At 42.5% G+C, this 27,696-nt stretch overlaps 1 protein-coding gene across 4 annotated transcripts in view; it reads left to right on the top strand.

Moving 5' to 3' along the window:
- Nucleotides 1-27,696, top strand: part of FBN1 (fibrillin 1) — a 227,932-nt gene that overhangs the window by 159,808 nt on the left and 40,428 nt on the right. For all 4 annotated transcript variants that reach the window (XM_037054584.1, XM_037054585.1, XM_037054583.1 and 1 more), the window contains 12 exons: nt 6,596-6,718; nt 6,869-6,991; nt 9,372-9,497; nt 11,252-11,374; nt 13,131-13,253; nt 13,811-13,975; nt 15,946-16,014; nt 16,112-16,237; nt 17,430-17,552; nt 18,206-18,364; nt 21,275-21,346; nt 24,805-24,930. In XM_037054584.1, coding sequence (XP_036910479.1) covers nt 6,596-6,718; nt 6,869-6,991; nt 9,372-9,497; nt 11,252-11,374; nt 13,131-13,253; nt 13,811-13,975; nt 15,946-16,014; nt 16,112-16,237; nt 17,430-17,552; nt 18,206-18,364; nt 21,275-21,346; nt 24,805-24,930 — 1,458 coding nt within the window. The remainder of the gene's footprint in view (nt 1-6,595; nt 6,719-6,868; nt 6,992-9,371; nt 9,498-11,251; nt 11,375-13,130; nt 13,254-13,810; nt 13,976-15,945; nt 16,015-16,111; nt 16,238-17,429; nt 17,553-18,205; nt 18,365-21,274; nt 21,347-24,804; nt 24,931-27,696) is intronic.

The following is a 27,696-nucleotide window of genomic DNA, read 5'->3' as shown; positions in this document are numbered from 1 at the left end:
ACAAATAACAGACTTTAATTCCAACAGCCAATTTGGCAAGCCTCCATGACTTAAAATGAGCAATAAAATATTTGCAGATTGGCAATGTGGTACATGTACTGATCCTTTTCTAAATTATATCAACATTTTTCAAGAAAACCCCCAAGTATATAATCATTTTAAACCGTGTGATAATACCAAGTTTCAAAGTTACATATATACAGAATACCACCAATAATATAACTGTGAGTTCCAAAATGACAGATTCTAGTCAAATTATAAAAATAAGCATGAAGCTGGAATGTTTTAATCCTCACTGTACTGCACGTCATGTGAAGCATGGTGAAGGGTCTGTCCACTCTCAACAGCGCAGCGTTTAAAGTCTCGACTCCTCGTGTGGTCTCCAGGATTCAAATGAATCTTACTGTATCTATGGTTCACTCACTATGGCTCACTCACTATATCTATGGTTCGGACTTTATTTTCAGCTTGCAGTCTAAATATAGAACTGGGAATAAAGGGCAGTGGTCAGGCAGGAATGAAGGGAAAGGTGGGACAGTTCCAAGTTGTGTTTTACCGAATAGAGGCTAATACCAGCAGTGTTTGGCTCAGTTAGACTCACTAAATTCACCCCAGAGAACGGTGATGTTTAAGAAGGGAGAAGTTAACCCAATGGGATGGTCTTCACCTATAAGAAAAAGAGATTGCTCTAATTTTTATGCTCTGAATTTCAGCTAACAGAGGCATGTGCGGAAGCCAATTATTTTAGGCCTTTTACCATGAAGAAAGCTTAAATTTTCATGTGACATTAATTTCATGTTAGGTAAATGAGATATAATGTATATAATGCCCTTGGCACAGTGCTTGGCATTCAGTAGCTTCGTCAATAAATAGTAGCTACTGTTGTTATTATAAAATGAGACACAGACACCGTGTCTAGAAGCCACTTAATTGAAGACATAACTTCTAGTCTAGCAAAATTTTACACTGCTATTTACTGACACACTCTTGAAATCAGTTTAAAGGAAGAAACTCTCTCTCTGGATATTAAAAGGTTGCTTTAGACACAGATTTTAATCAAGTTTGCACAGACGCTGAGACTGTGGTGGGGAGAGCCGTGTCCTCCATGCTGGATGAGATGACACCACTTCTACTTTAAGAACAGCAATCTTTCTGTAAATGATGTGAGCATAAACATAGATCTCAAGTCCAAGAAGTACTCTGTCTTCTCCCAAGGGCCAGCATCCCCCTTGCTTTTAAATAGTAGTCTAAAATGATCTTTAACCATGTGAAACCCAGAGAGCACTGCAGGGAGAAGACTGGTCTCATGGCCCCTTTGACATCACAGCAGCACGGCGTGTAGTGTCTGCACACGGAGCAGTGGGACTCTGGGTTTTATTCCTAATTCTCCCACTGGTTCATGAGCTGGAAGAAATCACCAGGGTGCTCTGCAGTCACGCAGTGTTCCCCTTGGGTAAGAAGCCTGCAGTGAAGTGTGGAAGGAGAGGAAGCACTAGGGAGCAAAGGAACAGAGGTCCTCTGTAAATACTGTTATTAACAACCAAGGGCATCACACTTGATTGATAATGACTTCCACAAACAGGAATTGGCAGCTTGTCTGGTATACTTAAAAACAAGTTTTTAAAAATCTGAGCCAAAACATTTTTTAATCTCATGTAAGTAGGGCTCTTTTAGCCTGCTTTTAGTTTAAAATTAGTGTCACTCACAACTTAGAATACCAGAAGGTTACCTTGGTGATAGCCATATTAGAGACAAGTTTTTATAATGGCAACTGATACAAACACAGATATTATCTTGCCTAATGAGATAAACAAGTCCACAACCAATAACAGTGAAGAACAGATCTGGAACTATGTTTTGAGGACAGACAAAAGAAATACCCTACACATATTTCTATACATGTAAAATATGTGTAATACACATAATATCTACATTTAAAAAATAAGTAGCCTGTAAAAGAATTATAAAAATATGCATGCTATTTTATAGGGAAGAACTTTGCTTCATAAGAACTAAAAAAATGTTCTCTGCGTTCCATTACAGCTTTGTCTAAATATTTCAGCTCCCTTGTCATTGCTGATTGTTTCCATTTTAACGAATAAACATGTTTTTCCCCCAATCACTTTAGCAGTGTTCAGAATCCACCCACTGACTTACATTCCCAGCCTACACAGATGTTAGGGGATTTTTTTTCTCCTTCAGCCTTGTCCAAATCTTGGATTGAGGGGAATGTTCAATTTAATGGAGGGAGAAAGTACATTTGTTTGAAATCTAGAACACAGCTCTCTGTCCTTGGCTTAAGGGAGCGAGCTGGGTCACAGAAACCTGTGACCCACATGCAAGGCTTTTGCCGCTCACTTTACCTAACTGTAGTCAGACAGGCAGTTGGAAGAAGAACTAGGTTGCTGCTAGGGGCCATTCTTGGTGGGCCCTGGCTTTTACAAGCTGACTTGCAAGACCCTCCCACCCACTATGTGCTAATTCAGTCATTAAGGTACACCATTAAAATCAGAGTTGCTCTTAGTTAAAACAGGATTTCTTGGTGGTTCCATTTCTCAAACTGTGGGCTGCTTCTCACTTGAGAAATGTTGCTGGTGGGTTGCTGGTTGAGAAATGTTGCTGGTTCTTTCTCGTCCATGAGAAAGAACGAGAGACTTCAAAACCACCTGCACTCAGGAGTTGCACCTATTTCCTTCCAGCTTCTTATCACTGCTAATTGTCCTCCCCTGGCGCTCAGCCTATGAAAACTCGTTGGGTGTTCAGTTAAATGGTTTTGGCTCAAATGTGGATCTAAATTAAGAAATCCGTGCAGCCTTCACATTTGGCCTCTCCACTCAGATGTCCTCTTCCCCAATGCCTAGTCAAGGAGCTCTGCTGGGTTTGGGTCCACGCGACTGATGCCAAGGTGGCGGGAATAGAGGTGTTCGTGTGGGTGATACAGCCATTCCCTGCACAACTGTCAGAGGAAGCCAGAGCTGTGCTTGGGGTCTGCTCTGACCACACCCTTCCCCTTCAAAAGAGCCATGCACTCGGGACCTTGGAGTCTATGAGGGAGCTTGGTGGGTTTATGGAGGTTACAGTATCAGCCCCAAATTTGAATTTCTTTGCTTTTCTTGGCTTGTGCTTATTCTTAATCTTAAAAAGGAATTTTCTGTCTGGAGCAAACTTGTGGGGGAAAGAGAACATTTGTACAGAAAGAGATGTTCTTGGCAAGCATGCGCTGTGTTTCCTTCACATCATTGAAGACTACAGTGTTTGAATACAGCATTTTTGTTTGCTTGTGTTCTTTATGGCTCAGTTTCCCCTTCTGCTTGTTTTCATAATGAAGTGCAGTCATACACACACGCAGAAACTTTTTATTCAGGGATGTCTTTATACTTTATGAGCACATCTTTCTAATTCACTTGTCCCATACTGAGTGTATAAGTCATTGAGACAATGGCTTATACAAAAATTCACCAAGTGGGGAATTAAATATTGGCCCCTGAACTGCTCCTCCCTAGTGTCCTAAAGCCCACGATATAGGGCCTCTTGCAAATATAATTTTTTCTCACCTTGAAAAAGTGTGGTGAAATTGCACATATTTTCTCGAATGAAAAATTTATATTAGCATATTATTAATGATAGAAAAGGAGGGAAACTCTCCTTTTAAAAGAACCTGTAATTTCCTTAATTGCAACACTATTTATGGAAGATAGAGAAGATCTGTATAAAAATGAGGTAACTTTGGTCATTAGAAAACAGGAAAGAGAAAGGTTACAAAATTACTAGGTTGAAAGGCTAGGATAATCTTGGAAAATTATGCTCAGTGAAAAGATTAGTGAAGACGTCTATCAGTCTGTTAAGCTAACCAAGATTTCGAAAACTCCATAGAACAGGTCCTAAAGTCCTAATGTATCTGAACAAATCAGCCCCGGGAGGCAGCTGTGGCCTGGGGCAAAGGGCACTATGCAGTGGCCGGGGAGGGTGAGTTCCTTACTGGTGGTCCTGGCTCTGCCCCTCACTCACTCTGGGGCTCTCGAAAGTCCCCATACCTTTGAGAAACTCTGTATTCTCCTCTGAGAAAGTGAGGATTGGGTAGGTGGAATTCTAAATTCTTTCCATTTAGAAAATTCCTTGATTTTATAACTTTCGGGGGCTTCAATACTTAGGCAGTTGAAGCTCATTATTTCTACCTAAGTCAGAGATCATGACAAATAAAGGAGAGAAATTAAAATGACAGCTAAAGTGCCGGTTTGCATCAGTAACTCTGAGGGGGTCGATTCTCTGAGGAAGAGACAGGTATTGATGGCCCTGCTTGGTAGCCCGTTAGGTCAGGCTTACTTTCTTGAATTCCCGTGCCTACTTACCACTGTTATACCTGGACCAGCCTGCCTCCCTGTTTCCTTGGAATGTGCCATGCTCAATTATTCAGTTGGTTAAAGCTCCCAGTCACAAGTCTAAAGCTGCCTGGTGTGTGCTTCCCTTGACCTGCCTTTAATAACTCATTAGGTTCAGGTGGCTGCCAAGGTTGCATGAAAATTTACCCTATGATACGTTATAATTGTAAGAACACTCTTTCCGGCATGTTTTCACTTTGTGATTATTAGTGATACTGCAAAATGTTTTTGTAGGAAAATGTTATAATTTTATTTTGTGTTCTAAACGTTTTGGAGAAGCCAAAGATCCTGGGACCATTTCTGAGCTTCAGATAAACTATTTGGCAAACAGCAGGTTTCCAAACACTTTCAAATTATTTCATTGGGCTTCTTAAATAAACAAAAGGGTAAACATAAGTTACTTGCCCAGTTTCTTTTTCATGCCACTATTCAAGCAATCACTGAAAATTCTTGCAACATTTTGTATGCTAAAATTATCCTTCTTCACCTAAGTTTTGTGTTAGGCGTTGGTTTCCCTATAAAGTCATAATATCCATCACTGTGAGTTCTTGTTCTTAGTTTTAAAGAACTTTATTATGAGGTTAAGTACCTGGCTTTTAATAATAATGGGTTAATTTTAGGAAATAAGATTATGTTGCCCATTCCAGTTCTGATCACTAACTAGGTGTTTTGTAATTCAACTAAATTCTGACACTATCTTCTAATAGTGAAGGACTCAGTCCCACAAGACTGCCCCCATTTCAAATGCCAATCCCAAGTCTAGGTTTTACCTGTGCTTCTGACGTATTGGTCTTAATTCCTATAAATTAGAGATTTCCACAGCTGCTTCCTTGGGTTTGATTGGTTTTTGAGAGCAGCTCGCCAAAGTCAGGAAACCACTGTACTCAGTAGATCACCAGTTTATTATAAAAGGATGTGATTCAGGAACAGCCAGATAGAAGAGATGTGTAGGGCAAGAAATGGGGAAGGGGTGTGGAACTCTGTCCCAGAGAGCACATTCTTGCTGAATCTTCATGTGTTCCCAAACCTGGAAGCTCTCTGAATCCTGTTCTTTTGGAGTTTTGTGGGTGCTTCCTTACATAGGTATGAGTGATCAAATCACTGGCCTTGGACTGATTCAACCTTCAACCCCTCTTCCCATAACTTGCCCTAAGGTCGGGGGAGTGGCACTGCAAGTTTTAACCTCTGGTGGCATGCGTGGTTCTCCTTGCAAGCAGCCCTCTGCTTAGATGAGGTCCAAAAGCCGTCTCATTCGTATAATGACCGACACCTTCCTGGCTCTCATCACTTAGGAAACGCCAAGGTTTTGGAGCTCTGTGCCAAAAATGGAGGCAATGACCAAATATATATATATATATCTTACTATAAGTAACAATTTTGCAGAAAACAAACATATTTCACTTTATACTTTATATTCTTTATTATAACACTTTCATATTATACAATCTGTCTTGGCTAAATTGGGGGATGAAATTGCAGAGAAGGGAGAATTTTCAAGAATGTGGGGTCTTTTAGTAGTGTGACCCTAACCTGGCACTCCTTTTACAGATAAATATCCAGTGGATTGATTTTCACATGAGCTGTGCAAGAAGGCTTGGGTCTCCAACATGCTAGGACTCTAAGAAGCTAGAGAAGAGAAGGCTCTCACACTGCCTTAAGGACAATTCTCTGTAAATGCTTAAATTAGCAATACCTCCAGTAAAACTTTCATAAGAAATAAAGCATAATTAAATAATAGTGTCTTATATTTAAGAATAAAATATATTTAATATATAGAATATAACCAAAAAAGCTTTCTTATAGGCCAACACCACTGTATTCCTTTGTCGGTATGGTTGACTTAATAAAAATTTTGGCTGTGGAAATGCGTGACCATGAGTTAATACCATAGACCACTAGGCAACTCACTTTTTAATCTCATCCACTGGGAAAAGGTTCCTTTTGTTTTGCAGTGACTAGACATTTGCATAAAATAATGGAAAATAATTAGTTAATACTAGCAAGTGGCATCACACTGTTGTTTCTTTACAATTAAAATTTGAAGCTTTTCTGTATATGTAGAGTATGCACGTGGCTGCTAACCCAGTCTGTATTACACTGTGAGAAGTGTGAAAGTGAGTCCACTTTTGATGTTGCTGAGTTGCTATTGTACATTACTTACAAGACCACAACGGCGTCTGTGCTGAGCCTTTTCAAACTGCTGCTTATCTTCTCAGACATCAATGAATGTGAGATTGGAGCGCACAACTGCGACAGACATGCCGTGTGCACCAACACAGCAGGGAGCTTCAAATGCAGCTGCAGCCCGGGGTGGATTGGAGATGGCATTAAGTGCACAGGTGCGTTGGGAATAACAGACAGTGCTTCTCAGGAATGGCAGAGGTTATGAATATGAAAATATGAATTCTGTAAAGAAAAATTTAATTTGTGTATGACTGATGAGAAATGGCACACTTTCTGTTCACAACGATGTGATCTGTTTCCCGAAGATCTGGACGAATGCTCCAATGGGACCCACATGTGCAGCCAACACGCTGACTGCAAGAACACCATGGGCTCCTACCGCTGCCTCTGCAAGGAAGGGTACACGGGTGACGGCTTCACGTGCACAGGTACGTTTGGGTGGGGACAGCTGTGTACACAGCAGTCGGAGAAGCAAAGTGTGCCCTGTCTTTCAGACCCTCAATTCTTTCTGAAGGCTGGGTCAGTTATGGACAACGTTAATGTAAAAGATTAGTTATTTGAAACCAGATCCTCGTGGAATGGAAATTGGGAACTATCAATTAGGGAAAGCACAGAAGCCAGTTATATATGTATATAGTTCATAGTGCTCAGTATATCTCGCTGTGTGTCATGATGCCGTTAATTTAAAATGAGTCACACACTGCCTTTTATAATCCTTAGCCTTTATGTTTTTGTGCCTTTTTCTCACTGTCGACTCGTTCTCCGTCCCACACTTGAGAGTGAGGTTGCTGTAGGAATCTGCAAAAAGAAAAGGGATTAGGTATTCTGGGTTGTGACAACAGTATGTCTTTTTCTCCCACGGGTCATCATCCATCATCTCACATTGGCATAAGCAAGGGTTTTGTATCTGCTTTGCTGGGAATTCATTCACTTCCAGGTTTACAATATGTCAAGGACATGTTTTTTAGGTATAATTGATAGTGATAGAATTAACAGGAATGAATTGCTACTTATATTTGAATATCTATGATTAGCATTATGATCAAGTAAATAGAGGTAGGCAAAAGTTGGTTAATAATATTATATAATTTAAAATAATAAATAGTAATACCAGAATAAACTACTTTGTGTACTCACAACTATAAACCTACTTTTGCCCACCCCTACCTGGTACATTCACTTACATGAACATCTATACACAGAGAACACTTTTTATGTAAGGACTTTCGTATTAAATAAGATACTGACATTCGTTCCTCATTGGCCATTAAGTAGCATAGCTGCTCACATAACTAGGAGTATTCATTTATCTGGTGCATTTTGCTCACAAGAAGTCCTTTAAACATAAAAGAGGCTGAGGCCCACTAAAGGATGTGCCTGGATTTTTTTTTTAACTCCCTGAAAGTGTTATTATCTTTGAAATTGTTTTTTCCCTAACCTGGTGAGGTTTTCTCATCATAAACTTCCCAGCACCTTTTAGAAAATATTGAGTGTTTCATGTGTTAGGCACATACGGTTCTTGTGTTTGACATTTAATGCCCATGATTATATTAACAGAACTTGGTAAGATTAAGCATCCAGGAATTATTAGTGTTCTCTATAGTCGTTCTAGTTCTTTTGCTGCCCATTAGAGCAGAGACTGAACTTTGAGAAATAGGCCCGAACCATGGCGTGTTACTTCCTGTCATGGGTGTATCCTCATGGATACAGTGGATGAGTCTGCTTGAAAAAGCCTCAGTTAGATGGTTTGTTTAAGTTATTCATTTTACATCATTAGTGATAATTTAGCACGTGAGTATGATGTTCAATGAATATTCACTATTGGCATTCCAAAAAGAAAAAAAAATTGGAAGCTCTTTATCTGTCCTTCAGTTCTAAACGATAGCTTTGCTGGAAAGAGTAATCTACTTAGTAGGTCCTTACTTTTCATTATTTTGAATACTTCTGGCCAATCTCTTCTAGCCTGCTAAGTTTCTTTTGAGAAATCAGCTGACAGTCTTATGGGAGCTCCCTTGTTTGTAACTAAAAGCTTTTCTCTTACTGCTTTTAAGATTCTCTCTTTGTATTTAACCTTTGACATTTTGATTATGATGTGTTTTAATGTGTTCCTCTTTGGGTTCATCTGATAAAGAGCTTCCCAGACAAGAAAAAGCTAAAAGAGTTCATCACCACCACACAAGTATTATGTGAAATGTTCAAGGGTCTTCTTTAAGAAGATAAAAAATATGAACAATAAAATGGCAATAAATACATATCTATCAACAATTAAATTTAAAAACAAAATAAATGAACAAGCAGAACAGAAACAGAATCATAGATACAGAGAACGTTTTGCTGGTTGCCAGATGGGAGGGGGATCCAGGGGATGGGTGAAAATGGTAAAGGGATTAGGAAGTACAAATTGGTAGTTACAGAATAGTCATGGGGATCCAAAGTACAGCATAGTGAATGCAGTAGCCCAAGAATTTACATACAGGACCCATGGACATAGACCATGGTATGGAGATTGCTTGAGGGAGGATGGGGACTGGGTAGAGGGGAGCGAGGGGGGAAAATTGGGATAAACTGTAATAGTGTAAACAACAAAATATAAATTAAATTAAAAAATAAAGCCAATAAAGCATCTAGTTTTTCTTTTTAAACTGAAAAGAGAGAGAGAGAAAGAAATGAGGTTGAATGTGTCAAGTAGAAAGTGTGACCAAACACCACGACACTCATCAAGCTGACAATTGCAAAAATGGTTGGATCTGTGGAATGGGGAACCTCCTGACTGAGAAAGGGTAACCTGTTATTTCTTTCCGGCTGTAGACCTCGACGAGTGCTCGGAGAATCTGAATCTGTGTGGCAATGGCCAGTGCCTAAACGCCCCCGGAGGGTACCGCTGTGAATGTGACATGGGCTTCGTGCCCAGTGTTGACGGGAAAGCCTGTGAAGGTAACTGACGGAGGAGCTGCCGGGGGTCCTGCAGGCCTGAGGCGATTAGGGTGTCTAAACAGTCCTGATTTGATCTTTTAACTAGGTGTGTTTTGGCTTCCACCTCATCACCTCCGTTTGTGGAGAGATTAGGTTTCCAGTGAGATCATTCGTTTCTCTTTGTGCAGAGACAGTGTGCTCTGGCCATAAACTGCACATCTGGCCTTGGCTAGATGGTGCGCAAGAATACACCTCTTGGTCATAGGCAAGAGAAGGTTGCCACGTGCGGTCAACTCTTTTCTCCATTGCTGGGGGAAGGAACTCAAAGTGCTGGTCCCCTGCTGATGTCCTGTTGAAGGACTCTCTTTAGATATGGAAACACAGCTTTGAGTCTGTTCTGGTTTGGTTTCTAGAAACCAAGGCCTTAGAATAACGGAGTAGACAGTCTCTTCCACATGTAGAAAAGTGTCCTGGGTACATATGTCTCACATGGTCTGTAAATATCTTTTGCACATCTGTCCAGTAGGAAGCCCTTCGGGATAATGCCAAATGTCATGACATCTCTCAGCTCAGGACTCTGTCTTTCTGACAAGTGTCGGTCAGACAGGAAGAGTCCTGAGAGCCTGTTGGCCAAGGATGTGTCCCACTAGGAGATGCAAGATTCTTCCTTTAGCCACCCTTGTAAAATGTACTTGCATTATCCCTCATTGAGACGAATTAGTAGCTACAATGAACTAAAAAGATTGCAGTAGAAATAAATAAATGATAACAATTGACAGTAGAAATGTAAACAAGATCCTGATGAATGTCTTAACTAATAGTTACTGCTTGTTAATAAGACATTAACTTAAAATCAGTCTTTAGCTATGACGTTATGCTGGTTTCCTCATATAGTTCTATACATACTTTTCTTTGTTATGGAATCATTGGGTGTTCTTTATACAGTTTATATTAAACATGCAAAGTTTGATATAAAATTCCTCTGAGTCAAGAAACCAGATTATGCTCTTGACCATGTGCCTAATGCCTTGTTTACTTTTGTTCCTCCGGGCATCCAAGGAAAACAGGTACTGTGCCACCTCTGGTAACATAAATAGTTGCATTGAAAGTTCTGCTTCTCTTAATGCTACAAGGGAAGGTTTTGTTTGTTTGTTAGTTCTTAATATAAATCATCGCTGGCAGAGTGGTCCAGGCTATTTAAAGCTGGTCTGAAGGCCGAAAATGCGCCCACGTGCCAATTACACCAGCAGAATGCTAATGTGGGGTGGGGACGGAGGCCTGGGAGAGGGCCTGCAGTTTTTAGATTTCCATCCACAGTAGCACACACACACCACAGTACTAGGGCTACAGGGGTTATAAAATTGATTGGGAATGTTGCCAGAAAGCCTTGTGATTCTTCAAATATTAACCCACAGCAAAAGTAGTGAATGTATAGATAAAAAAAATAATTTAGGCCAATGAGGTCTTTTTGGCCCTTACTTCATGAAAGTCATTTGGACCTGTGTGAAACACCGTAAATGATATACATATATGTAAAATGCTCAGCCCACTTAGTACTTGGTGTGTGATAAGGGCGGAGAGAAATTAGGCTCTCACCCAAGAGACTTCGCTATATGTAGCGCACCATCTAAAAGTCTGTAGGAGAAGCGCCCAGGTTGATATCTGGTAGTTGTCATTTTCCAGGTAGTATTAATTGTCTGGTTACATTGTTCAGTGTCTTTAGCAAAAAAAATAAATAAATTTAATACCTGCCTTTTTTTTAACCCTTTTCCAAGATATTGATGAGTGCTCCCTTCCGAACATCTGTGTTTTTGGAACTTGCCACAACCTTCCCGGCCTCTTCCGCTGTGAGTGTGAGATAGGTTACGAACTGGACAGAAGTGGCGGGAACTGCACAGGTAAGGTATCTGTTTGCATCAAAATGTGCTCCCAAGGGTCCAAGGGGACTTGGTTGTTGGGGCCTGCTGGGATTCCGCTAGGATATTCATAGAATCACAAACAAAAGGCCAGGTGAAACATTAGGTATCACAGAATAAAATCTCTGAGACCTGGAACTAATTAGATATGAGGATGTAGAGGAAAGAGTTGAAAGCAGTTGAAGGAGCAGGGTTTGTAACCTTAGAATCGAGCTGTGGCTCCAGAGGAATGTTCCAGAGATGCTGCAGTTATAAGGCTTCCCAGCCATTCCCTTCCTCCTTGGGGGCATTTTCAGAGAGTTTCCTTTGGAGATCATGGGGTCTGTCCTTGCAGTCCTCCATAACAGTACTCACTGCTTCCCACCCCTGCCCTGCCAGTGGTCACCAGAGAATGTGGTACCTAGAACTCAGCTGCCCATTTCTGGTATGTCAGTCATCCTCTCGTAAAGCAAGGGACTCTCCGGGAGCATGTGAAAAACATTAGGAAAGCTATAGGAACACCCATAGACTATTTCTCTGTTTACTTTGGACTGAGTGGGGACTTTGAAAGCCATTTGCTGTTGCCCATCATAGCCCACCCTTCCATTCAGGGATACTGAGGAAACAAGTTCCATTCTGCATGGGCTTGTCAGGATCTCAGGAAGAAAGGGATGTTTCCATCAACCTGAACAAGCCATGATGCGGTGGCTTCCTAGATTATGACCGTAAGCTGCATGGACAACCTTGGCATATTCCCCAAACTTCTCTGCACTAGGCACTCATTCTTCTCTTGATTTATCTAAAGAGTATCATGACAGCAGGCTGGGCCTCTAGCATCCCACAAGAAGTTGCCTCTCCATGTAGCATACCCTGTCCTCTGTGCCCCAAATCACCATCAGCATAACTCTGTCTCATCTCATTTCTGTGGTTCTTCCCTGTCCCTCCCAATTCACATGAGATGGGAGCAAAGTAATTTTCTGTAATTGAACCTATAGGTTCCTGGTTCAAGGGGCCGGTCCCAAGGGAAAAGTGTCATCCTCATTTTTCAGTCTCTCCCCTCTGAATCAGTTCACCTATTCTGGAGTATTTCACGAGTGTTCAACACAAACCAAAAGACTGTATACAGAGTCAGAATTTGCCAAAACACGTGTCGTAAAGATCTGGGATTCTGTACATATATTTGGACTAGAAACTGACAGGGAAGTACTCAGCCCAGCCTCAGTGATGGGGGAGAGGCTGGTAGCAGGCTTGGGGAAACACGTGAAGCCTCAAGCACGCGCCTGTGCTCACCCTTGGCTGCTCTCAGGCCGGCACACCCAGTGGGGAAGCAGCAGAAGCCACCTGCTCCCAAGGGCTCCCTGAGACATCTTGCTCTAATTTGAAGAAATAACAAGCCACACATATTAAATATATTTTCTTAAAACCTGTGTCTGAATTTTCGGTTGGCCAAGGTCACAGTAATGTTTTGCTTTCTGTTACCTCAACTGGAATATTTCTCCTCATTCCAAAGTCATATTTTCTCCTGATGACAAATCTGAATGCTAAATGTGTTCCAGGGGGAACAAGACCAAAGACTGTGACATACTTCCTTCCTGAGGGGTTTTATTTCAGACGTGGGAGACTGTATTTCTAGGTGTTGTAATGAGTGACTCTTAAAAATTCTCAGTGGGAACCCTGGATTGTGGTGCTGCTGTGTTATGGTGCTGTCCTCCCCACGTTGGCCCAGGTGACAGTTCTTCCCCTTGCTGTTTGGTTTTAGATGTTAACGAATGTCTGGATCCGACCACATGTATCAGTGGGAACTGTGTCAACACGCCAGGCAGCTATACCTGTGATTGTCCACCCGATTTTGAGCTGAACCCAACTCGAGTTGGTTGTGTCGGTAAGATCTTAAACACTTTTCAGGAAAGCATACTGTTTGTTGTTCTTTTTAAAATATTTTATTTATTTTTGGAGAGGGGAAGGGAGGGAGAAAGAGAGAGAGAGAAACATCAATGTGTGGTTGCCTCTCATGTGCCCACCCCCAACTGGGGACTTGGCCCAAAACCCAGGCATGTGCCCTAATTGGGAATCTAACCGCCACCCTTTGGTTTGCAGGTCAATGCTCAATCCACTGAGCCACACCAGCCAGGTGTTTGTTATTTTTAAAGTATTACATATTCATTCTCAAATCTTAACAAATTAATAATGTGAAAATGTAAACATTTCCTAAATCTGGTTTATACTTCTGGGTTCCTTTTTTCTAAGTAAATTTCCAGTATATGTGTTGGGGCACTTTTAAGTTTCTCAGTAAGCCATGATGCGGTGGCTTTAGAGAGTTTTAGAGTCAATTTTGGTTTTTAAACAGTTTCTGAGAGAGTTTCTGAAGTGGGTTTACATTTTCAACCATCACGTAGAAACAATCTGCCTGACACTTTTTTGTTTGTATATGGTAAATAGATACCCGCTCTGGAAATTGCTATTTGGATATTCGACCTCGAGGAGACAATGGAGATACAGCCTGTACCAATGAGATTGGAGTAGGTGTTTCCAAGGCTTCCTGCTGCTGTTCCCTGGGTAAAGCCTGGGGTACTCCCTGTGAGCTCTGCCCTGCTGTGAACACATGTAAGTGGACATCCTCTTATTTGTTATTATTATTCTACCTCAGGCCAGTTCTCCTTGCTAGATCACAGAATAGAGACCACAGAGGGAGGGCGGTGCCACTGGTCTCTACCCTTCAATCAGGGAAGGGAGATCAGTCCTCTCTGCTCTGTGAGGGATCCTGCTCTCAACCTGGTAGTCAGAAAGTGTCACCACTCGGCTTACACCACGGGCAGGTCACATCACTTCCATCTGAGTGAAAAGAGGGTTGCATTATGTTGAAGAACACCTTCCGGGCCAAGTCACTTTCACTGCTTACTTTCCAGGAACACAGTGATTGATCTCTCCTTTCTCATCTGTTGGCTAGTTTCGGAATCTCTAGGACAGACTTAAGTGTCCCTATAAACAAATATGAGATAGGCAATGACCCCATCCTTACAGTATGACTTTAAAGAAAACTCTAGATGTGATTTTAAGGACATAAACAACAACTTCTAAAATGAAAAGGCTTCCAGTTTTTCTTAGTGGGCCGCTGTTATGATTCAGAGTCAGATGTAGCTTCTTGGGCAAAGATCAGTGGTTGCTACTTATGTGGTATATTGGGATAGGCATTGATTCTTCCTTGCTGAAGGGTCATCTATTCACTTTTTCTGAAAGTGTTTTTGAGTGCCTAGAGTACATACTTAGGGTGTGCAAAGATGAATTACACCAGATCCTGCCCTCTGAGAGTATACAGTCTAGTAAAATGTGACCCAAACATATAAGTCAGCGTAGGCCTCAATAAGAGAGAAAAGAAGGGCAAACTCAGTGCCCTGCGTGGGAGGAGCAGCACGCCTGGTTCCAAGTAGGGCTCCTTGGAATTTGCCACTCACGTAACATTGGGCAAGTTACTTAGCAAGCCTGAGTTTCCTCATCATAAAATGCCTTACAGGATTAAATGAAATGACCTAAGTAAAGCACTCAACACAGCGATGAATGCTTAGCAGACTTCTTTTCTCTCTTCAGAAAGAAAATCAGTCCTGATTGGCAGAGGGTGGTGATGACTGTGCATATTTTAATTGGGCCTTAGAGGAAGGTCGTGATGTGAAGGTGGGAACTTAAAAGGAGGGAAAAGAGAAAAAGCAAAAGAGGACAGTAGTTAATTTCATTGATGATGAGAGGAGCAAACCAGTATGCTTAAGTGGGGGAGTCAGCTTTATTGATTAATAATGATTAGCAAATAGAGGTCCAGCTTACCGAAAACTGGTTCTGAGCTAAAACTGGAATAAATGCAAATATAAATTCATGCATGTATATACATGGAATTTCAGAAATCCAAGAGGGAGATTATCAGATTTGGGAAGACCATGATGACGATGAAAGAATTGATCCTTGTAGATGCTCACAGGATGGCACAGCAGGTCTTGGCCATTCTTGTTCACATGTTCCTGTGTGTATCTCACGGCCGGTGCGTGGCACTGGAATAAAGGTTTTTGAATAAAATGCTTGGATGACAGAATGAATGGGGAAATCAAGGGACACTGTAAAAACTTGGTTTTGGAAAGCAAGGGCATCGGCATTACTATCAGTTAGACAGCAGAGATCTCTAGTCATTAAGGGGAGAAGTAGCGTGGAAACCAAGAAAAAGCAGCTTTTCCTAAGGCTCTGTTTGGAAAGGGTTTTGGAAACAGGCTGATTAGCATTACTGAGGGAAGCTGTAATTGCCAGAAAGCAAGACTGACCAAAACCTAAAAGTGGCAAAGGACTCTGTTAGAAAATAAAAAGGGAAAGAAAATCTTTAAGAAGGAGTGATGACAGGGATAAGGAAATAGACCAGGAAATACGGGAATGCACCTGCTTCAGATGGGTGGGGGTGACTGCCAAAGATTCCTGAAAATGGATATTTTCAGTTGGCTTTTTCTCTTGAGGATACCATTTCTAGAAATTTTATGTGCAAAAGGACTCACTTTGGTTGGTTGTTTTTTGTTTTTTTTTTGTTTTTTTTTTTTTTACAGCTGAGTACAAAATTCTTTGTCCTGGAGGAGAAGGTTTTCGACCCAACCCCATCACTGTTATCCTGGAAGGTAATTCTGTCTCCTTTATCATTAAAGTGCATGCATTTTGAACTGCCTTGGGTTTGTTTATAGCGCTGAAGAAATACTGTTGTTTTCCTTCTGCTAGATATCGACGAGTGCCAGGAGCTTCCCGGGCTGTGCCAGGGCGGGAAGTGCATCAACACCTTTGGTAGTTTCCAGTGCCGCTGTCCAACGGGCTACTTCCTGAATGAAGACACCCGAGTGTGTGATGGTAAATGGCCCTTATAGGATGACGAGTTCTTCCCAGTGCTGAGAACTGACCTCAAAAGCCAGGAAAACTGAAATTTAGCAATAGAACACAGTGGTCGAAATGTGAACATAGGTAAATAGGACATGCGGCAGCTTGCACTAATATTACTGACGTAATGTTATTGTCGTAATGCCAGTACTCCCCGAGTCTGCCTCTTCGCCTGAGAAAAGGGTAGTTTTGTTATGTTGGGTATGGTCCCATTTATGCCTACGAAGGGTTCTCTGTGCTCCTCAGAAAAACCATGTAGAGTAGCCTAGGTTTCATTTCAGTGACTTCTCTATTCTGGCTAGTTCTGGGCTCACCTCCTTCCTATTCTTCACCACTTATCATTGGTGCTAATGCATTTAGATGAACTTCTTTTAAAGGTAGCCCCTTTGGTTTCCTGATGTGCTGACTCCTGTGCATCTGTGTTACTGGAAGAGGAGAGTGTTGACCACTTTAACTTTCTGAGAGCTTGGACTATAGACCAGGCTGAGAAAGATGGTTTTCACATGCACAGAGGAGTCACATGACTAGTTAGGGAGGAGACTTCTTGCATTCTGGGGGAAAAATAGTCCTCTGGTTCTCCAAAAGGCTTATTACGTGACGCAGTGACAACCTTGTTGAGTATCAATTGGCCATCACGGTGTGTATGATGCAGCTCTAAGACCCATGGAGCTCACAAAAACTAGAATCAACCCCTGTGTTTGAAAATAGGGAAGGGGTGTGGAAGACTTACTCCATGCCCCCTGGCCAGTGCAGGCACGTGAATCCAGCTCTCCATGGCTTCAGGACACATCATGTCCATCTAAAGCTCTTGTGAGCATGTGCAGTACTGTGTACATACTTGTCTTTCTGAAGGACATTCGAAAGTTGTATTTTCTCCACATGTCTGTCTCTATAAGCCTCTGGGGATGTTATGGACTCAGTTATTAGGAACTCATACCAGAAAGCAAAGCTTCTGTGTCTGAAACCTCCTTTTCAAAAAATGCACATATATATCGTCACAGATAAAGGATGTGCATGAACTAGACATCTGTTTCTCTTAGCCGGATTTCAAAGTGCCCTGTGGATTTTCTCCTCTGTCGTCATTATTTATAGTGACACTAAGTGCCAGGCCATTGCCCAGAGTGAAGTTTCCATATTCACATGCCACTTTCGCTTTGGATTATAGATGTGAATGAATGCGAAACTCCCGGAATCTGTGGTCCAGGGACGTGTTACAACACCGTTGGCAACTACACCTGTATTTGCCCTCCAGACTACATGCAAGTGAATGGGGGAAATAACTGCATGGGTAAGTCCGAGCTTCTCTTCATAATGCAGGGTTGGTCCTCATCTGCAAAGAGGGAAAGAGCAGACAAGTCCAGCTCTCAGTCCTCAGTGTGATGTGATCATCAGGCCCAGTGCTGCCGCCCGGCCACTGTCTTTGTGAGAACCCCTCCCCTGAAACCTTGAGCTTGGCCTGTTCTCACCACCTCGTGTGGGTGGTTGGGAGTTTTCTTTAAAATGTAATGTTGGAAAACCCCAAACAATGGTTTCATAGTACTTCTTTTGTTTGATTTTGGGTGTATCTTTATACAATTATATTTACAGCACTGACCTACAGTATTAAAACATCATGAGTCGGAAATGAGAAAATGACTGCCAAATAGCAGTGGAGAATTGTTACTAGGAGACGGGGTGGAGAGTCATGTAAAGTTTATTAATGCTGCAGCTCCATAATGACTTAGTTCTGTGGCAAAAAAAAAATACCAGGGAATGCATTTCTCAAAGGTTTTTCTTACAGCGGCATAGACAGATGAAAAGCTGTGTAAGAGCGGGCTTTGTCCTCAACAAAGTCAAGTTACAATACAATTCAAAAGAAACTCGCTCCTTCAGTGCCCCCTTAGAAGTCTGTCGTGATGTCCCCATGGCATCACTGATCCCCTCCTCCTTCCTTCCTTCCAGATATGAGAAGAAGTTTGTGCTACAGAAACTACTATGCTGACAACCAGACCTGTGATGGAGAGCTCTTGTTCAACATGACCAAGAAGATGTGCTGCTGTTCCTACAATATTGGCCGAGCCTGGAATAAGCCCTGTGAACAGTGTCCCATCCCAAGCACAGGTGAATTTTAGTTTCACCATTACTAAAACTATAGGCCAATAAATGAGCCACAAATCGTTGGAGAAATGAGTCTCAGCCAGGGAAGAATAGGCTGCCTCACTTATCTTTGTAAGAAAAAATGAGCTCACAAACACAAATATTTCATTTCACAGTTGGGCCTGGTCCTTCCAGCTGAGAATTAAGTTACAGAATATGCTTTCTAATTTTTATACTAGTTCATTCACCAGACTTACAGACTCAGCATATCACAAAAGTATAAATATTGTTAGCTTTGTTATGGAGTTTGCCATGTAACTAGGAGACTGGAAACATTATGCAAAGCAATAAATATGACAGATAAGCAAACCATATTCCTATTATTTTAACTTATTTATACTAGTCCTATTCCAAAAAGAATTTAAGGCAGCCCACAAAGATTCAAATGTAAAATAAGAAGGCCTAAGGCAAATGGCAAACAAGGGCAAGAAACTTGGAGCAAGGAGCGAGGCTAATACACAGAACCCAAGCCAGGAATTCCTATGCACTTTCCAGAGATGAGCGGTAACTTTGGCTCCAAACTCTCCAGCAGCTCACATGAAAAAGGGAGACACAATCCAGTCTAAGAGCCCCTATGACCATAGAGCACACTCAGCACTAAAGGGAAGTGCAACTCTTCTTGACGTTGAGACCTGAGAGAAATTTCTTTTTCTATTCTCATAGAGAAAAATCTATATAATTTTTTTTTGTTTAAAGTATAATTTATATCCTTGGAGTAAATGAAGTGAAAACTTTGGTGCACTGTTCGTATATCATATGGTAGATGATATAGATTGTATCTGTCATGATGACATTGTTTACTAACATGATGGTTTAGACGGAATGAACTCTCATGCAGGTGTTGATTCGAGTGTTCTGTAGAACCTACTCCCTTCCCCAGAGTGATCTGTAGTACAGTAAATCTGTTGTCTGGTGCTACCTGACAAGACATGAAACAGATTTGTTTTAGTGAAATATACCACCTCACCTATTGCTTACTCCAGAAATAATGTGGTAACTATCACTTAGAATTATGAGTTACCTTATTCTGCAGGATATCGCTAGACCAGCATTCATAAACTAAAGCCCATGGGTGAAAGCGAGCCCGCCACCTATTTGTGTATGGGCCACAAGCTAAGAATGAGTTTTATATTTTTAAATGGTTAGAAAAAAATTTAAATAATACGTTCTGACCTGAAAATTATTTGAACATCAGATTTTGGTGTCTGTAAATAAAATTTTATTAGCATCCAGCTCACTAATTTATTTACATATTGTCTATGACTGCTTTCAGGAGATAGTTGAGTAGTTCTAATAGAGACTGCACAGCCCGAAAAACCTAAAATATTTACTCTTAACCCTATCAGAAAAAATTTGCTGATCTTGTCTGATTGTCCTGACAACCTGTGAGCTGCACACACCGAGTGTGTGTGTTTAATGGAAGAATGAGTATATCTGTATATGGCTCCATAGATTTGTTTTTAATTATATTGAAAAGTAAATTTATTTTTATGAACTTTTCCGTTATAAAATATACAGAAAGTAGTTTTTAAATTAGATTTTGCAAAGATGGAAGTTCTAGTGTTTTCTTTTTTTATCTTAATGGATCTTTGTGTGTTCTTCTGGAGACCACTTTGGAGACCCCTGATAAACCTATCATTTTCTTTCAGAAATGTCTAAATTGTGAGGATCTGCATACTCTTGATATCAAATGTAAGACTTCCTCATGTTGAATAGTGGCCAAATCCAACCATACTTTCCATTAGCTATGAAGTCTGCATACATTTCAGGAGTCCGTGGCAATTGTCTGGATGCCAGTGTCAGTGGGTGTGACACTGGCTGGAAGTGGATACTCATAGGTTAAGGAATAAAGCACTGCTGGAAGAACACACTGTGTTTACTTTCAGAAACCACAGACTAATTTTCAGTGGGTTCGACCAATAAGGCAATGGCCACCTTGAACTTCAGTTTATGTCATGCTATAGCAGTTACAGTCACGGTCCAGAATGACAAAACCTCCGAAGGGACTGCAAATGACATTTAGTTCATTCTTCATTATCAACTTGATGAACTCAGGTGTGAGAGAGAAAGGTAGAGGGTCAAGGGAGGGAGAGAGAGAGAACAGGGGGGTAGCGCGCAAAGAAATCCGTCCCCCTAAACTGAAGTAATGATATAAGTTGGTTATTTGACCTGAGTTAGCCATTAATAGACCTGATGTCAAGAACTTGGCTAGACTTACTATGGTCTCCCTCAATTTGTGGAAGTGGCTTTTGTCAGCATCCCCCTTCGTGCAGAATAGGAGACTCTCTTGCCAGTCCTTGAGTTCAGCAGTGAACATCCTTCTAAAAACCCAAATTCCTGCACTGGCCAGATTACTCAGCTGGCTGAAGTGTCGTCTCATTTACCAAAATGTTGTGGGTCCTATTCCCAGTCAGGGTGCATCCTAGATTTCGGGTTTGATCCCCAGTCGGGGCATGTCCAGGAAGCAGCTGATCGATGTTTCTTTCTCACATGGATGGTTCTCTCTCTCTCTCCACCTTGCCACCCTGCCGTTTCTTCTCTAAAATTAACAAACAGATCCTTGGGTGAAGTTTAAAAGAGACACCACATTTCTACAGGCAAGCTCCTACAAATGAGTGTCACGTGATGTGGAGACCTCCGCTTCTCCCTCATTATTACGTCAACAGGAGGTCACTCTTCCTTCAGTATTTGTCCTAAGAACAAAATGATAACATCTGTAGCAATTTTCAGATTTATTTTTCATTTTACATTCTTCAAAATACAGATAGATGCTTTTCCAGACTGTTTACAAAGTAACTTCTTTCAGCCTAATCATTGCTCTTCGTTGACCCCCGTGCCCACCCAGCTCACCCCACCTTTGTTTGCCTACCGCAGATGAATTTGCTACACTCTGTGGAAGTCAGAGGCCCGGCTTTGTCATTGACATTTACACCGGCTTACCCGTTGGTAAGTTATGACGCCATTGGTGGAACTTTCTGGTTTTTCCTTTGTGTTAAGGGAAGGGTCTACACATTGTTATTTTCTTGGTTTGGTTTCTTTTTCTTAGAAGGAAAAACCATTAAACAATGTCATTTCACTTTGTTGAAACACTGATTCTAAGTTTGAAACGAACGGCACGAACACCCTGGGCTGCTCCGCCTCATTGGCAGCAGCATTTGTTGCTCGTGATCTGGGGCCTGGAAAGCCTTTCCCAAAATTGCAGTCAGGCTTTCTTAGTTAAACCAGCGTAGGCATCAACAGAAAGAGAGATCTGGGAGTAGGGCCAGTGACGTTTGATTTGACTGTATTCCCCATCCCCCCTTCTAAGACATGAGTTTAATATGACTTTTCACGCTGATCCTCATGTGTAGGTTGTTCACATAAAGCCCTTCTTATGGATCAATTTTATCCTTCATGGAATCTCCTCTGGTCATCTGCTTTGGGCATTTCAGATATGAAATTTAAAAAATATGTATCTTTCCAATCTGAGGTCCCCATCTGGTAGCTGGAGCAGGGACCACTACAGTGCTACAGATGCTTGTGCAGGATTCAAAAGGACTGCACCGTGGTCAGCCAACAGAGGCAATGCCTTTGTGGCTTAAAACCAAATAACATCAAAGTAGAAAGCTCTTGCATTCTCTGAGTTTCCCCCCGTGTGATTTAGACGCATCCTTAGATGCCCCTCTTCGATCTGAGCAACTGAGTAGAGTAGCAAACATCACCCCTTGCTTTGTTCCACATTATTCCTAATAAGTAAACTGAAATCCACATCGGCCTTTCCAATGACCTTGTTTAAGAAAACAAGGGTCTGGTCCAGCAATCAGCGTGGCTCCCTTAGTGCCAAATCCATATGGCTCCACAGTCTAGTCTCTAGTCAACGTCCAAAGAAACTTCATGGTTTGGAAAGAAAAACTACTAAACGACATTGGCGTAAAACACCTGGCCCTCGCTGCTTTGTTTTTCCCCTTCCTGCAACAGATTTTCATCTCCCTTGAATCTCTGATCCGAAGATAAGTCGTGTTTAACAGCAGCGGGTCTCCACTGTCGGACCAGGCGTGTACCCCAGCAAGGCCTGCCCTCCGAGGCTGGCAGAGGTCAGACCCGAGACAGCATTAGCATGGCCCACTAGTAGGGCTGGAAAGGTCCCAGACATCATCCAGTCCAAACGCCTAGCTTTGCAGTTGGGGAGACAGAGGCCCAGAGAGGGGAAGGGACTCGGCCGAGGTCACCTAGCTAATTAATAACAGAGCTGGGACCAGAATCCAGTCCTGACTCACAGCTTGCTTTGCTTCTAGCTCTGGAAAGCTGGAAATGTGATAGTGAGCAGTACACTTATTGTACCAGATTCCACCGTGACAAAATATTTAGATGACTGGGAAGCTTTGTTTTATTTAAGCTTTCTACTCTCCTTCTGAAAGGCCTTGAGCCTGTTGGCATATAGAGCCCATTCGCATGGGGTTAAAACTATAGCAAGTTTATTAATCTTGTCTTAAAATATAAACTTCTCCAAGTTGAAGTTCAAATGAAATCCAGACAGGAAAAGAAAATATAAATTTTTAATATATCTCTTTGCTATTTTATGCCGAACAATGGCTAGAAATTTGACCCAGCCTGTTATTGTTAAACATGATAATACATCACTTATATTTAAAAGAAATAAATATGAATATAGTATTTCATGTTTCCGCCCATACTATAAGAATGGCGTCTGGATTAATTTTTGTTTGTTTGTTTAACAATCAGACACATTTGTCTCTTACTTTGCATAATTTTTTACCAATGTAAATGACAAAAGTGTGAAAAAATCTAAGAACATTATTACCTATATTCAAAATAGCAATATATCTTTTGAGATTTTAAGCTTTTTTTCCTATTAAAGACATGAATTTTCCTTCAAACAAAATCAAGCCTTTTAGAAAGGGTCTAAAATAAATTTGCAGCCTGTCAAATTTCTCCTTTAAAACACATGGCTTTAGACTGTGATGCTTCTGAAATTACAGAATCTTTTGTAGGTGCCACTTAAGTCTATGGCCATCTTCTTACGACTTAGGCTACGTCCCTCGCAAGGGCTCCTGACTGTAGTATGTAAGTGAAAGTACCTCAGCAGCAGTAACAGGAACCCCGTGAACCGGAGAGGATTGTGGTGCAGATAGACCAAAGCGTTACATCCCCTTCTACCTTGTGTTTTATGAATGTTGGCCAACGGGCCGGTGGCCAGGCTCTGCAGGATAACAAGCACCTCTGGTAAAGGTTTTGTGAGGATTCTATGACTGTGGTGTGAGAAAACACTGGAGAGGCAGGAAAGCTGATTAGGGGACTCCTGGTATCAAATCCCAACCCTGCTTCTTATTGGCTGTGTAGTCTTTGGCAAGTTCCATCCTCGGACCAGCCCTCAGCTCTACCATCTGCGTAGTGGAGGTAGTCGTAATACCTAGAGACCATCTCGTAGGGTAACTGATGATTCATTAAGTCCATGTAGACTGCTTGGGATACATACCAGGCATGTAGCAAGTGAGACGCTGCTATTAATGTTATTGTCCTAGATGACATGGAATGAATGGGAGTTGGGAGCAGGTTACACAGAGACTAGACCAGCCAGGCTGGTGGGAGTGAGACCTGCCTGGCTGGCCAGTCCTGCTGAGACTTGAGTGTGGCTCTGCTCTCCTCCTACTTTGGTTCTGTTTAAATGCTCACCAACTCCACTTCCAAGTACTGGGTCCTAATTTAACAAATTTTAATGGGCACTTAACATTTGTCAGAGAGCATGCTAGGGGTCTGTACCAGTGGTATCGCAGCTGGGTCCAGCCCCTAGCCTGAGGAAGCCACAGCCTATTACAACAGCCCTCCCTCAGTGCCAGCTGGGACCCAGATTACACCCCCATACTGAACCCAAAACCTTGCGAAAGAAGTAGGGGGCATTGAGGTTAAAGTTGAAAGATCAGAGTTGGCCGTGACCGTGGGCTCCCCCTCTGCTCTTTCCCAGACCCCCTCTCCTACCCTAGTCAAACATTACCATGCACTTTGGGTAGGGAGGCTGTCTACTCTCAGCGGTCACCTCTTCCACTCTCTGCGCAGCGTCCAGTGGGTACAAAGATGGCTCCTACGTAGACAAAGAGGATGTTTTGAAACAATGTGAAAAAGACAGACACTAAATCCAGATAGACATGTGAGTGTCTGGAAAGTGATTCAGTTTGTTCAATCTGACAGTCATTGACATCCCCCATGCCCATCGACACCACCCTAACATACCCCTTAACACATGCATGCAGACTCATGCACACACATGTGTGCACATTTTCTCTCCTTTGATTTTACGCCTTTGTTGAACATGGAGCTAGTAGTAGCTGACTTTCAAACCTGATTGACCCTGCACAGGGGCCATCCGCCCATATGCTGTCGCTCACACGTGGCTACTCTGTTTCCAGATATTGACGAGTGCCGGGAGATCCCCGGTGTCTGTGAGAATGGAGTGTGTATCAACATGGTTGGCAGCTTCAGATGTGAATGTCCAGTGGGTTTCTTCTATAATGACAAGCTGTTAGTTTGTGAAGGTAAGTGATGTTTTCACTGTATCATGTCCAGGAGTGAGCTAACTGGTGAGCTCCTCGCCCACACGCTTGGCCGATTTCACAACACTGGAATTTCAGAAATCCATCAAGCTCTAGCATAGTGAAGGGCACCACTGGGAACAGCATGAAATCTCAGGCAAAATAATTCAGTAACTCCCAGGGGGAGAAGCAGGGTGTACCCTCCCCCCACACACAGTGTTATTAGATTTCCCAGCTGATACGAAACAGCCTCGCGTTCCTGGGTGTGTCAGGTCGATTGCTTTTGTTTCTCGGTGCCTGAGAGCGAGCATGAATGGTGGGCAGTCCTCTGGAGCTGAATCTCAAAATCAGTGTTCTCTTCCAAATGGAGCCTTTGCTGCCCCCAGGGGAAAACAAGGTTGATGCAAATATTCCAGATGCAGGAGAGAATTCCAAATGACTAGAACAGCAAATGTGATTTTATAGGAAGAATGTTGGCATGCGTGCACATGGTACTTTCTTCATTTTCAAGTTACCTCCTCTTCCCGTGTGTCTGTACTGTGATTCTGCACATTCCTTACAGCGCTTCATCTTTTCCCTACGTCTGGGGCAGATAGTGTCCTTTTACATTTTAGTAAAAGGAGCGGCATTACTGGTTATTAAATATACCATGGGTTCTAGGATGGCTGGAAGGATTTTCTATTTAATATTTGAACTTGGAGCCTTTAGCATAGGTTTTGTTCATGTTTGAGAGTGTTATTATCCCTTAGAGCATGGATTAGAGCACATATGTCAACATTTCAATGTTACGAAATATTTTTCTCCTAGACTGGGGACAATTATAGACCATGAGTGAAGTTATAGTTCTAAGCACATGCTTGTTAAATTCTCCTCACCAGGCTTTTGTGACTATCGCCAAATCGGCACATGTCCTTCACTCGGCCTGCCAGGCAGGAGAGTGGGGCGATGGCCATTCAGAGCCTTCCTAAGGACACAGTCATTTCAGACCTTGGCCCAGCCCTGTACTGGGAAGGCTGTTAAGGATCAGGTGTCTGAGGAGGAGGCATGATGCCGAGAGAGAGGAAGCCCACAGCAGATGGTTATAAGGTGCTAGGGTTGGCTGCCTCTCTTAGCCACAGTTTCCTACTTTCCATGCAGGCCTCAGGGTGCCAGCCACCGCCCTGTGGCATCTCCCCTTTGCTTTCATTCAGGGATCCCTTTGGTGGTTCCTTTATCCAGGTGCTTCTTTAGCACTTATATTTGCTGAAGTGGCAGCTCTTGGCCAGAACCCATAGGCAAGGCCACCCATGACCACCAGGTCAGCCTAGACCTTGATTCACACTTGGGGTTGGAAGCGTACGGCTGGGCCAGTGTAAGCCGCTTTGCTGTCAGGGCAGCATTCAGTGGCTACCGAGATTACAAAGAGCTCCAGCTTTGGGTTTCCGTTTCACAGGATATCCATCTGCAGGATGAGTGTTTAATCCAGGGTCAGCCACTCCCCAGCACACTCTCAGCTCTCAGAATCAGAAAATGAAGGCTGATTAAGTGCATGGCTCAGCAACGGTGAAGTTGGAATGAATTCCAGAAGTGATTTAGAGGGAGCTACTATGCGTCTGCTCTTCCCAAGTTCGAGTATAATCAGATGTTAGGTGTCTGTTGCCTCACCAAAATGCTTGTCTGGGACACCACTGGGCTTCTCCGAGGACACAAGCTACCCTCAGTATTTCTGTACACCCTCAATTACGAGCAGGGCGGACTTGGTGGGTGAGGGGGTGCTGTGTGCTAAAACCTGAGGTGAGCATACTTCTGCTCCCGTATCAGCTGCATGGAGAAGCTCCTCTCCCCACCACACATGCACACGCGTGCACGCGCGCGCGTGCACACACACACACACACACACACACAAGACAGAAATTCCTACTGGCAGTAGTTCTAACATTTTCCCCACCACAAAGCACAGGCCTAAGAGGCAGATGTATTTGCCGCCCCCTTGTGGGAACTTTCTCGCCTGAGCCAACTTTTGTAAAGCCCCAATCCTGGTGCTGAGAACTGCCTCTTGCCTGTGTGACAGGCTGTTTCAAACTGGAGTTAGACTGAACCAAATTATTTCACTGGAGCAGGAACAATGAACATATATTTTGCCCCATGGTAAGACTGGACCGTGCAGTAAGTTTTGTTACGCCATGAACTTGAACTCCGTTTTAATTACATTTACTACATAATTTGACCTACATAATGACATTTACATGAATTTAAATTAAGTGTTTAAAAGTATATATAGACAAACAACCCCCTGAGGGCAGTCGCAGTTTTGAAGTACACAATATCCATTTTATTCTTTTCTTTGATAATGTGAATGGGGTTGTTTTCAGTAGTTTTATGTGCAATGTGCTACATTTCCCTGACTTGACTGCCGTGTGGCAGCAATTGAAGCAGGAGCCTCTACAGCCCTGCACTCAAAGTGGCATCTGTGGACCAGGAGCAGCGGCCTCACCTGGGAGGGAGCTTGTTGGAAATGCAGAATGCCAGGCCTTTCCCCTGACTTGCTGAGTCAGAACCTGCCTTCCAACAAGATTCCGAGCAGTTCATGTGCACACTGAGGTTGGAGGTGCTCTGTGCTCCCCAGGTCCTTCAGCCTTCCTGACGACAGCCACCCGATTAAATCCTAAGACCCTGGAGCTCTGAGCAAACACAAGGTGTCCTGGTGCCATTTCTGTACCTGTGTCAAGTCCTCACCATAGCAGTTGAGTTTCATGACCATTTTCAGACGCGAGTGTCATTAGAAGCCAC

The sequence above is a fragment of the Sturnira hondurensis genome, unplaced genomic scaffold (assembly GCF_014824575.4).
Source record: "Sturnira hondurensis isolate 20B ecotype Veracruz unplaced genomic scaffold, ASM1482457v3 Scaffold0008196, whole genome shotgun sequence".
NCBI classification, from domain to species: Eukaryota; Metazoa; Chordata; class Mammalia; order Chiroptera; family Phyllostomidae; genus Sturnira; species Sturnira hondurensis.
Note: the sequence above shows the minus strand (reverse complement) of the source record. Positions and strands in the feature narration are given on the sequence as shown.